The sequence below is a fragment of the Phyllobates terribilis genome, unplaced genomic scaffold (genome assembly GCF_046119375.1).
Source record: "Phyllobates terribilis strain yellow unplaced genomic scaffold, ASM4611937v1 Scaffold_1__5_contigs__length_1240528914, whole genome shotgun sequence".
Taxonomy (NCBI): domain Eukaryota; kingdom Metazoa; phylum Chordata; class Amphibia; order Anura; family Dendrobatidae; genus Phyllobates; species Phyllobates terribilis.
In genome coordinates this window covers 1,046,806,043-1,046,819,086 of record NW_027362761.1, presented here as the reverse complement: position 1 = coordinate 1,046,819,086, position 13,044 = coordinate 1,046,806,043, and the positions used below count along the sequence as shown (strand labels likewise).

Sequence of the window (13,044 nt, the reverse complement as noted above, 5' to 3'; positions counted from 1 at the left end):
TGGGTCTTAACCTCTCTGTGCTCCAGCCCGTCCTTTCGGCCAGTACCTCCCTGCCTGCATACTCGCCTGTATCCACCCATCTGCATACCTGCCGTGTTTGCTTACATCCACCAGTCTGTGCCAGCCTAACCTGCCTGTTCCAGTAATCCTAGTGTGGGTCAACCCCCGTGTCCGGAGTTTGACCTGGAGTAGCACCTGGTCCCTCTGCCCGGTTTCTCCCTGGTGCACTGGCGTCGTATGCCGTCGTGCCACCTTGGTCGGATCGGCCAGATACTTAGTCACGCCCCTCCAGGCACTCTCCGGTCCATGGTCCAGTGGAACCACAACACCCGCACACGCCAGTCAGTCCGGGCGTGTGCATAACATCTTGTAGCACTTCAGTATTCCGAGCCTTGAGAACCGCCTCCTAATTGCCAGCATCCCTGGTTCCTCTATTGATTATCCAGCCCGTCATTGTTATGGCATGATGCACACACAATGTGGTACCAGCCGGCGGCTTATCAAAAGAGGAGTCGCAAATGCCCACAGGAAAGAGAAGGTTTACAGGGCTCCCATTCAGCAGCCATGTAATAATGACATGGCTGTCATATCAGGGTCCTGCAAATGTATTCACTTATGTCTATCATTTGATGTAAATTCACAAAGCAGATAATAGTAATATAATTCCACTTTATGTTAAGACTTATTAAGTGTTAAATGTTATAACAAGAACTTTCTTAGTAGTTTATGATAATGTAAGTTCTCACCATATATTCTTTTTGTGCAATGTTTTAAGGAATGCCCTGAAATTGTTCCTGGCAATCCCACTTTCTGTAATGTTAATGTTGTACTGTCCTTAAGAATGCATGCAAACCTAAGGCAAAAAAAAGAAAAATATTATATTCCACAATCCGGTCAATCTGGAATTATCAGTCAAGGGAGTGGTCCTACAGAGAACCTGTCATTTTCTGATTAGGACCACCCCTTAGACTCACAGGCCCAAAATATTAAGAGATTTCAATGCATAAAGAACAAGTTATACAGAGTATTTTCCCACAAACCTATATATTATTATTTACAGTGCCTTGAAAAAGTATTCATACCCCATGAACATTTCCACATTTTTTTCATATTATACCCATAAACTTAATTGTGTTTTTTTGGGGGGATTTTCTGCAATATACCAATACAAAGTAGCAAGTATTTATGAAGTGTAAAGGAAAAGATAAATGGTTTTATAAATATTTTAAAAATATAAATCTGAAAATTGTGATGTGCATTTATATTCAGCCCCCCTGAGTCAGTACTTTGTAAGACCACCTTTCACTGCAATTACTGCTGTAAGTCTTTTGGAGTATGTCTCTATCAGCTTAGCACATCTAGAGACTGAAAGTTTTGCTCACTCTTCTTTGCAAATGAGCTTTAGCTCAGTGAGATTGAATGGAGAACAGAGGTGAACAGCAATTCTCAAGTCTTGCCACAGATTCTCAATGGGATTTAGGTCTGGACTTTAACTGGGCCATTCAGAAACATGAATATGCTTTGATCTAAACTATTCCATTATAGTTCTGACACTATGTTAAGTTCATTGTCCTGCTGGAAGGTGAACCTATGCCCCAGTTTCAAGTCTTTTACAATCTCTAACGGGTTTTCCTCCAGGATTGCCGTGTATTTAAGTCCATCCATTTTCCAATTAACTTTGACCAGCTTCTCTGTCTATGCTGAAAAAAAGTGTCCCTACAGCATGATTCTGCCACCACCATGTTTGACAGTGTGGATGGTGTTTTCAGGGTGATATGCAGTGTTAATTTTCCACCACACATAGCATTTTACATTTAGCCCATAAAGTTCTACTTGCTTTCAAAAATGACTTTCTTTTTTCCACCCTTCCATAAAGGACAGATTTGTGGAATATACAAGTAATAATTGTCTTATGGACAGATTCTCCCACCTGAGCTGTGGATCTTTGCAGCTCCTCTAGAGTAATAATGGGCCTCTTGCTTGCTCTCCTTGCTTGGGATGTCAGGTTAGGTGGACAACTATGGCTTGGTAGGTTTGTAATTCTGTCATACTTTTCACATTTTTGGATGATGGATTGAACATTGCTCCATGAGATGTTCAGAGGTTGAGTTATTTTTTTATAACCTAACCTTGCTTTACTCTTCTTTTAACTTAATCCATGACCTGTCTGTTGTGTTCCTTGGTTTTCATGATACTGTTTGATCCCTAAAGTTCTCAAACAAACCTCTGAGGCCTTCACAGAACAGCTGTGGTTAGTGGACTCAACTTACTAATTATGGGACTTCTGGAGGCAATTGGTCACTCAAGATTTTATTTAGGGGTATCAGACAACAGGGGGGCTGTATACAAATGCATGTCACAATTTTCAGATTTATATGTTTAAGATATTTAGAAAACCATGTATCATTTTCTTTACACTGTACAAATACTTGCTACTTTGTGTTGGTATATTATATAAAATCCCAATAAAATACATTTCCGTGAAAAAATGTGGAAAAGTTCACGGGTATGAATATTTTTTCAAGACACTGTATATACAGATACACATATTTATTCAGTACCCAAATACAGTTTCTAACTTTACTGCACATACACTTACTAGATTCAAAATAAACCCAACTCCAATCTATCGGCCATGTTGTCTCACCTTTCATTATCGTTTGGCCAACTTGCTGGCAGGTAAGAAAACATCAAGCAACGTGGGCTAAAGGTACAGACCATCTGACAATATTCAACATCAGGAGCAAACACAGTACCCAGGTCTCCTCCTTGAAGGAGCACATCATGTTCTAGCTCTGGCACACAGTCTATCAAAAGTGAATAAACTTTGTTAATGTGAATGCATAGGCTGCATCAAACAGATTATAGACACTGGAACAGCATTGCTTATTAATTATATGATCAATAGTGTACATAAGATAGCATACATACAGTGTCTTTCTGGTCGTTCATGTGGTTACAATTGGGAAAACTGTAAAGAGCAGGCCTAGCGACTGCACCCAACATATTAATTTTCCATAACACATGATATTTTATCTTTAAGTTTAGTATTTAAAAAGTAAAAAAAATAAGAAATAAGAAAAATATTTTTGCATGCATTAGATAAAATTAATTGTGATGTCGATCGTTATAAAACAGAAATGTTGTTTATGCAATAGTTAGTATTGACTGTGACATAATTCACTATGTATCAGAAAAGTTGCTTTACCTCCACAAGCCAAATCTAACAGCAGGAAAAGACTTGCCACAGTGTAATAAAAAGTCATCCTGTAATAAAGCATAATGGATACATAAGCCCTTTCTACATAAGCATGATAAGTTATATTATTACAATCTCCTTTGTTCTTAATTTCAAGCAGAAAAGGAGAACATAAAGTACCTGGTTTGTATAGTGTTACCCTCGGCTGTGACTGATGCCTCTCACCAGGTTCTCAAGCTTTGCATTTTCCAAAGGGGCATGTTTACATTGCATTACAAAATTGTGTGTGTGGGCAATGTTTAACTGTGATAAGGCTCAATTCTTGGTTTTGCAATAGGACTTGATGCCAAAACATCAATAATGTTTAAAACCAAGCAACTTTACAACTTTAATCTTATTAAAATCCTCTTAGCTCTCAAGAACAGTGGAAGTTCTAATGTTATTGTTTAATGGTTGTTGTTTAGGTTACCGTCCACCACTGCAGTTATGCAGTAAAGATGAGTATGTGTGCTGCTTACAGACCCCTTTCAAAAGAGCTCTGTAAGCACTGATTTAAAGCACACCAGATTTCTGGATAGCATGATCAAGCCATCTTTATTATCCCTGCACTGCTCCTCTCACAGCATGGGAGAATACAAAGTTTGGATGAGCAGCCAACCATGCCACTTGCCAGAACTGCCAATCTTCAAGGGAACACCACCCCCTGGCAAAGAGGAAGCCAGAAGGCATAAGATAGGTGTACTGCTGAAGATGACAAGAGAGAACCACCCTTCAAGAATACTTCACTGTGTTAGAGAACTTTAACATGAAGGGTGTTCTTTGCTCTTGTCCTTGTATAATGTTGATGCCAATTTGTTTGTTCACCATAAACTTAACCATAACAGTATATAAAACAATGAAAGTTGAATGACCACAAGAAGTATTTAAATTCCCAGAGGAACATTGCATATAGGTTTCCTTATGCTGGATTATCATTCTCCACCAGAAGAAACTGTCAAAGTCTCTCGCACAGCTAAACCAGTTCTCCTGCATTGAACTGATGAGGGGGCAAATGTCCTGAGACATGTCTGCAAATAGAGGTTTTGGGTTAGATTCTTCTCCTAAGTCATGTGACAAAGCTCTTTAAAGGGTCAATATTAACTTCTAGGATTACTACCTCCATTTGATGGCACTGGAGTTCCTGTTTTTATCATCTCTGAAGAGGTTCTTTGCACATAAATTTGTAGGACATAAGTGCAAATATGCAAATAAGTGTTAGGCGTTACCCCCATTAGAGTCAAATATAAAATGCATCTCTATACATCTACTGTGCACATAACATAATTATAAAAAATCCTGTAAGCATAACTAGTTGCTCAAAATTGGATCATTATAGATCATTAGTGCATGTAGCATCTACATAAATACTCCAAGGGAAATATATATCAACAGGAGAAACAGCAGGAGTAACTTTTTTAAAAAAAATTTCATAACTTTATTGAATGCAATTAAAAACCAAGAAATGGTAGACATAAGATGGTCTGAGTGGCAACATGAACAGTCCAAGTACAAGCCAAAAAAACAATCAATATGGTCATGCGGTAAGTTGCAAGGAGGATACAATGTGGAACAAGTGGGAATTGGTGCAAAAAAATTATGTATGAATCAATTTTACCAAGTATTATTAAGTAGAGATTGAGCCCTGAAATACCACTAAGACTCAAAATGAGTGATCCTTAACCATATTGGCGGGGAGAGCCTTACACGAAGTGTGGAGGCTAAGAGTGCTGCGCCCCTACGCATGTTTTGCGTGCCAACCGCACGCTTTCTCAAGGGGGAAGTAGGGAGAGATGCTGCCTGCAGGACCTGATCACATGGTTACCGGCTCACCAATGGGAACGGTTGCATGGCGCATGCGCTGATCACCGCAACCGCGGCACGCCCATCTTCAGCCGTCAAGCCAATCACGGCAGGCTAAGTGTCCTGATGACACCCACACATGCAGGGACTGACATGAAGACGCAGAGGGCGGCACGTTCACGGAGCAGGGAAAGGGGCACGCGAAAACAGATCCCATGGTGAGTATGGGTGAGCATGAAATTTAGCAAGAAGCTGGTCATAAATTGATGAACTATAAGAAAATCAGGACCTACTGGCTGTCATAAAAAGGAACAGAAGGGATGACAAAAATGGAAGCAAATAATAACAGCATAAATAAATGGAGCATCAATCTACAAAGACAATGCATTGGAAATACAGCAAACGTGTCAGTCATGCACATTACACAACAGCAAGGTAAATTAATCAATATAAGATGCCATCTGATGTCCATCCCAGCTGGTCGTCCGCATAACTTCCAATAGAATGTGTATATACAGTGGGTGCGGAAAGTATTCAAACCCCTTTAAATTTTTCACTCTTTGTTTCATTGCAGCCATTTGGTAAATTCTAAAAAGTTCATTTTTTTCTCATTAAAGTACACTCTGCACTCCATCTTGACTGAAAAAAACAGAAATGTAGAAATTTTTGCAAATTTATTAAAAAAGAAAAACTGAAATATCACATGGTCATAAGTATTCAGACCCTTTGTTCAGACACTCATATTAAATTCACATGTTGTCCATTTCCTTGTGATACTAGTTGAGATGGTTCTATTCCTTCATTGAAGTCCAGCTGTGCTTAATTAAACTAATAGGACTTGATTTGGAAAGGCACACACCTGTCTATATAAGTCCTCACAGCTCACAGTGCATGTCAGACCAAATGAGAATCATAAGCTCAAAGGAACTGCCCAAGGAGCTCAAAGACAGAATTGTGGCAAGGCACAGATCTGGCCAAGGTTACAAAAGAATTTCTGCATTACTCAAGGTTCCGAAGAGCACAGTGGCCTCCACAATCCTTAAATGGAAGAAGTTTGGGACCATTTGTCACGGTTGAAAGCAATACAAAAGTGCAAAAACGCATAAAAAAATGCTACTTGTGAACATAGCCCAAGGTGAGGAGGAGTATTTTTTTTTGGTTATTTATTTTACCTTATACACAAGTCTTTACCATGGAAAGGATGTTCCTTAACATATTTCACAGGAAAGCAGTTTCAGTTTCGTTTTGAACGTTTTATTGTGTGCCCGTAAAAGTGGCTTAATACCTCAGACCACGTTGTTGACAGCAGTGACCTGGGGGTCAGAAATGCTTCCTGGGGCGATCCCCATGCTGTCCCCATGTCATTTGAGCACTGTCACTATAGTTTTGGGCACTTTTTAGGCTTTCTACAGACTGCCGGGGGTGCGGCCGCAAAAATGCTCAGGTCTCCCATAGACTCATATTGGGCTCGTTGCTCGGGTCGAGCACCCGAGTATCACTGTGAGCTCGGCCCGAGCTTCGAGCACCTGAGCATTTTAGTGCTCGCTCAACACTAGTCATTATGGAACTTGCACTTCCCCTCCAAAGTGGAGTCATTCACTCAAGATAAACCATGATATCACCAGCATGTTTAAATTTCTACACATGATGATATAATTATTTATTGTTATCCATGGAAAAATATTCTCAGAAGACTCTGTCTTCTCAATCCGTATGTATCCATTTATATTACATCCTATGGATGCGCCATTTCTGGGGCGGCTGACGGCTGGTGTTTCTAGCCTGGGAGGGGGCCAATATTCATGGCACCCTTCCTGGGCTATTAATATCAGCCCCCAGCTGTCTGCCTAGCCTTTGCTAGCTATAAAAATAGGGGGGACCCCATGTAATTTTTTTGGGGGGTCCCCCATTTTAATAGCTTGTAAAGGCTAAACATTCAGCTGGGGGCTGATATTAATAGCCTGGGAAGCTCCGTGGGTATTACCCCCTTCCCAGGCTTCAAACATCTGCCCCAGCTGTCTGCTTAACCTCCGCTAGAGACTAAAATTACGGGAAACCCCACGCCAATTTTTTTTTTAATAAATCCTTTATTTTAACACTAAATGACAAGTACAGTAATCAACACTATCACTGTACTTCTTATATATGTGACTGACATGTTTCTATCTATCTAATCTATGTGTGATGCTCTATTCTTTCTATTATAAATTGTCGGGTACCGATGCTGAATTGCCTGCCGGCTTATTTAAAGAGACGGTGCATGAAAACACTAATATTTTTTTAAATAAATCCTTTAACACTAAATGACAAGTACAGCAAGCAACACTGTCACTGTACTTCTTATATATGTTACTGACATGTTTCTATCTATCTAATCTATGTGTGATCCTCTATTCTTTCTGTTCTAAATTGTCGGGTACCGGTGTATGCCGCTGCTGAATTGCCGGGTTTTCATGTTTCACTGTGAACACTGTTCCCATCGATTTGGGCAACCACTGTAATACCACAACCACCATGGCTGTGGCATTACAGTGAGTGGCAGACAATCCCTGCATGATTGGTGCTCTAAATAGCGCCAGACATGCAGGACACGCTTTTGGTGCACGAACAGTTATCGAACATAACCTCGAACAGCCGAATTTTTTGCAAATCATTCGCGTTCTTCGAACGACTCGAACACCGCCCAAATCAGCTCGAATTTGAGATTGGCCAACAGTTCGATTCTAACACCGCTCATCTCTACTGATAAGTTAAGAATAGGTGGTCATTAGTGATGAGCGAGCATGCTCGCCACTGCTCGGCACTCGCCCGAGCATCTCAGTACTCGAGATGCTCGGAGCTCGCCGAGTACTTTTGAGATGCTCGGGTGGGAGCTCGGGTCCCCGTCCTGCATGTCTGGTGCTCTTTAGACATGTTTCTATCTATTAATCTATGTGTGATGCTCTATTCTTTCTGTTCTAAATTGTCGGGTACCGGTGTATGTCACTGATGAATTGCCGGCCGGCTTTTTTAAAGAGACGGGTGCATGAAAATCGGAGGGCACTAGTGTGTTCCAAGTGCCCTGCTATATCTTTCATGCACCCTCCTATATACCCTGCCTGCCTGTCTGCCTATATATTCTGCCTGCCTGACGTTTAATTGAGCACTGTTCCCATCGATTTGGGCAATTTTTGACCTTCTGCAGACCGCTGGGGGGGACCACCAGAAAAATGCTCGAGTTTCCCTTAGACTTACATTGGGCTCGTTGATCGGGTCGAGCACCTGAGTATTCCAATGTGCTCGACCCGAGCTTCGAGCACCCGAGCATTTTAGTGCTCGCTCATCACTAGTGGTCATCAGTCAGTATTTGGCCCAGAAGATGATATCCAGGGCAAAATAAGGGTCAATACTGTAAATATTAAGGCTTTGTTTAAACTTGAAGCATTTGTATAAATAATTATTAAAAAGCTTCTGAAATGCTAGTAAGAGTACTACATCAACCATAGAAACATCGGATTAAAAGATCTAAAAACAATGAAGCCACAAACTTTGTGAAAATCTAAATTTGTCTCAGTCTTTAAACTGTTGGCCACAATTGTGAACTCCTGGCAGACGGCTCAGTCTAGGCAATCAACCAGTTAAACAGAGTGAATAATTGGAATCTGTGCAGCAGCTTTGTGTCTCTCTGCATAAAAATAACACAAATATGTGCTCCGAAAGTCCAGACGTGATTTAAATAACATTGCAGGTACACTTTAACTCCTTCCCTTCCTGGCGCGATTGTGGGGTGATAATGGGATGCTATGGCAGTCGGGGCCTTGCCGAAGGCCTCCAAGGCTGCAATTTTGGTTTTCATGTAAAGCCCAACCAGAGAATAGGCTTCATAGGAGACCCTCATTTTTTCTATGTATTGCAATAAGGTAGTGTTGTGTTTTTTCTATATACCAATCAATCAAGTCTTCCAAAAGGACTAAAACGGAAATTAGGAAACAATTATTTAATATATTATATATTTAATATAATATATATATATATATATATATATATATATATATATATATATATATACCACATATATATATATATATATATATTCAGGATGAATTGTAGCTTTTTTAACAACACTATTCATTTTACCATGTAATGTTCAAAAAAATGGAAAAAATTCCAAGTGGAATTAAATGATGAAAAAAAAATGCAATCCAACAATTGTTTCTTTTTCTGTTTTTACTTTGTTCATTGTGTTTTAAACATTACCTGGTAACTATATTCTCTAGGTCAGAATGATTATGTTGTTCCCAAAGTTTTCTTCTACTTTAAGTGATTAAAAAAAATTGGAAACCTTGTAAAAAAGAAAAACAATTCTGTTTGTGTTGCAGTTTTCTGACACTTGAAATGGTTTAATTTTACCTTCCATGAAGCTGGGTGAGGGTTTGCTTTTTGCGTGCTGAGCTGCATTTTTATATTGATACCATTGTGATTGCTTATTGTTCTATTTATTTATGGAAGTGCAGAAACTGAAAAACAACAATTCTGGTATTTCGATTTTTTTTATCTTTTGACATTTAAGATTTGGCTTAAATAGTTTTATATTTTGATACAGCGGACTTTTACACACACAATGATAATATAATATGTTTTCTGCTGTTATGTGTTTTGTTTTCTTATTATTTTTTTTTTTTATGTTTTTTTTTATTGGGTTAAGGAGTGATTTAAAGTTATATATATTTTTAAGTATTCTTTCACCTTTTCACCAAATTTTTCATGTGGAACTGGACACAGAATATAAGTGGCTGCAGAGCAGAATAAAACATTTTTTATTTTGCTTCTCCATTGCTTAGATAGTAGCAATCAAATATTTGGTGCCTAATGAGCTAACTTTAGTTAAAGGGAATCTGTCACCCCCTGGGATAATATAACCTATTAATATGAGGCATACAGGTGATAGAATGGGAGGCGGATGTGTAGTACCTGGCGGCGGCCACTACAAACTCAGCAAGTAAATACTTCCAGCTGGTGACCAACACTGCTGACACCGATTACAGCTGATTTGCAGCCGTGCCGAGTGTCGGACCCTGGCCGATCAGACATTGATGCCCTATCCTAAGCATAAGTGGACAACTTCTTTAAGCATAGTGATGGATCAATCATGCTTTGAGGTAGTGTTGAAGCCAATGGCAAGGGAACATTTCATGTTGTAGAACATCATACATAGTTCAGTTACTGCAGAACCTCATAGACATCAGCTGCTGCAGAACCTCATAATATCCTGTAACCAAGAGTCTACAACAATATTATGTCACTGATTAAATATACCCCCTGTTCATCAGTACATTCTGCACTGTTCAATTCCCTTCATTTATTTTTTGCCAGTCACTTTGGTGCAGATCACTGAATAGTTTTTCATATCCACTAATGTTACAATTTTCATCTATTCATCTACAGTTAAAGAAGCACTCCTCCTCCTCCCGTCAAAAGTTTTATACTCTCAATATATTGCAATCGTCATATTATATAGCACTGTGTACTTACAATTGCTCATTTTACCTTTCTACCCAGTTAATTTTTCTGTTTTTCCATTGGGTTTTTGACATCACGTGATTAAAAACTGAATTGCTGAATCCTTCTAAGCTCTATGTAGAAACAGGAGGTCAATGTTCCCTGCGTGACTCATCACTCACTTCAAAAGTCAATGACAAGGGGCAAGGGTGGAGCAGCTGGTTTAGGAGCTGAAAAGAGGAATGATAAATGCCGGAACAAAAAACTCCCTGTTTCTACATATAGCAGAGAAAACAGAAGAATTAGCTGGGTAGAAAGGAAAATGAGCAATTGTAAGTACACAGTGCTATATAATATGATTATTGCAATATATTAAGAGGATAAAACTTTGATGGGAGGAGTGCTTCTTTAACCCCGTTACCCCCCAAGGTGGTTTGCACGTTAATGACCAGGCCATTTTTTACAATTCTGACCACTGTCACTTTATGAGGTAATTACTCTGGAACGCTTCAACGGATCCTGGTGATTCTGAGATTGTTTTTTCATGACATATTGTACTTCATGCTAGTGGTAAAATTTATTCGATATCAATTGCGTTTATTTGTGAAAAAAAATGGAAATTTGGTGAAAATTTTGAAAATATCGCAATTTTCAAACTTTGAATTTTCATGCCCTTAAATCAGAGAGATATGTCACACAAAATAGTTAATAAATAACATTTCCCACATGTCTACTTTACATCAGCACAATTTTGGAGCCAAAATTTATTTTTGTTAGGGAGCTATAAGGGTTCAGGCTGAGTGCCCACGATGCGGATTTAATTAGTTTCTGGGGTGGCATTTCCGCATTAACGCATTAAAATCACTTGTTAAGAGTTCTGGGATGTATTCCCAATGATAATTTGCAAGTGCTATGCACATGCTGAGGAAATTTCTGCTGTAGATTATCATTGCGGAAAAATCCGCAGCACAACCAATTTGGGCGCGATTTCGCCGCAAAATCGCACCCATTGACTTGCATTGAACCGCATAATATCCACATGTATACTAGATGCGGATGTTATGTGGTTCAGTGCGCGGATGGTACCCGGGTCTGGAGAAGAGGAGACTCTTACCTGCAAATTAAAAAAGAATAATAAAGTAAAAAATAAAAAAAAATATTCATAGTCACCTCTCCAGCGGCCCCCTGTCTCCTCCCTGCCGCGTCCTCTCTCTTCGGCGTCCCGTGGTGTACTGGCAGGACCTGTGGTGACGTCATTTAGTCAGCTGATGGTCACGCGACCGCTGTCGTTAGCGGTCAGGCGATGGTCGCGTGACCATCAGGTGACTAAATGATTTCACCGCAGGTCCTGCCAGTACACCGCGGGACGCCGAGGAGAGAGGACGCTGCCGGGAGGAGACCGGGGGCCGCTGGAGAGGTGAATATAAGGTTTTTTATTTCTTTTTACTTCTTTTTTTTACTTTAGATGCAGTATTTGATACTAGAAATTTCCTCTAAGTTGGTCACACAATATAAATCCATGCCAGTTGCATGGATTTATATTGTGTAACCAACTTGTCAAGCCCTTTTCCAAGTGATGCTCAAAATCGCTTGAAAAAAAAACGCACGCATAAACGCATGTAAAAACGCTGAAAAAACACATGTAAAATCCACATGCGTTTTTTCTGCCATGTAGATGCAGAAATGCTCAGGAAATTTCTGCTTCAAATCTGCATCGTGGGCATATAGCCTAAAAGTTAACCAACGATTTCTCATTTTTACAACAAAATTTACAAAACCATTTTTTTAGGAACCACATCACTTTTTACATTCTGATCGGCTGTATAGCACAGGAATGCAGCACCATCCCTGTGCTATACAGTCTGTCAGCGCTGCACAGGGAGAAGTTACTTTGGTCGTGCACAGCACATGACCAAAGTAACTTCTTGCCTCCTGGTGACCCGGATGTTGTCATGATGACATCGGGTCACCATGACAACATCCAGGACCGGCTCAGACATCGCTGGACGCCGGAGAGGAGGCAAGTATCGGCACTTACCTCCCCTTGCTGCCAGAATGCTGCGATCGAATTCGATTGCAACATTTCGGGGGTTAAAATGTACAAGCTACAGCGGGCACCACCCTACAAATTTTAATAATGAGGGGTGCAATGGTAACTATACAAAAAAGAAACTAGGTGAAGAACAGTTAGAGAAAGCTTGCACAATAAAAAAAATGCACACCCGAGACAATAATGTTTAGATAGAAAAAATATGTTTGGCAACTTTATTTAATTCATGAAAAAACACTCCAAAAAAATTAAAAAACTATTAAAAAAACAAGTAAAAACAGCCGCAAAAAGCTGGACACAATACACATGAGGTGTTGAAAAAATGCAGAATGTCCGAGGGTAAGATATATTGTCAAAAAGTCAAGCACCTACTTGCAACAGTGGAAACAATATATTGGAAATAGCAAAATCAAGTGCATAGAAAAAATGGCCAGCTGATAGTAAAAAGATCTATGGGTATATAAATATAATGCTACAT

At 39.6% G+C, this 13,044-nt stretch overlaps 1 protein-coding gene across 2 annotated transcripts in view; it reads right to left on the bottom strand.

Annotated features, from left to right (window-relative positions):
* LOC141158329 (plasma kallikrein-like) overlaps positions 1–3,471 on the bottom strand; it is a 218,292-nt gene extending 214,821 nt beyond the window's left edge. Inside the window, exons 1-4 of one of the 2 annotated variants that reach the window (XM_073645367.1) lie at positions 3,380–3,471; positions 3,209–3,267; positions 2,648–2,807; positions 747–853 (exon numbers count right to left, since the gene is read on the bottom strand). In XM_073645367.1, the coding sequence (XP_073501468.1) occupies positions 747–853; positions 2,648–2,807; positions 3,209–3,266 (325 nt within the window). In that variant the 5' untranslated portion in view covers position 3,267; positions 3,380–3,471. Of the gene's footprint in view, positions 1–746; positions 854–2,647; positions 2,808–3,208; positions 3,282–3,379 lie in introns of those variants that run through there. The other variant, XM_073645366.1, reaches the window with a different exon arrangement.
* Positions 3,472–13,044: the final 9,573 nt, after the last annotated feature.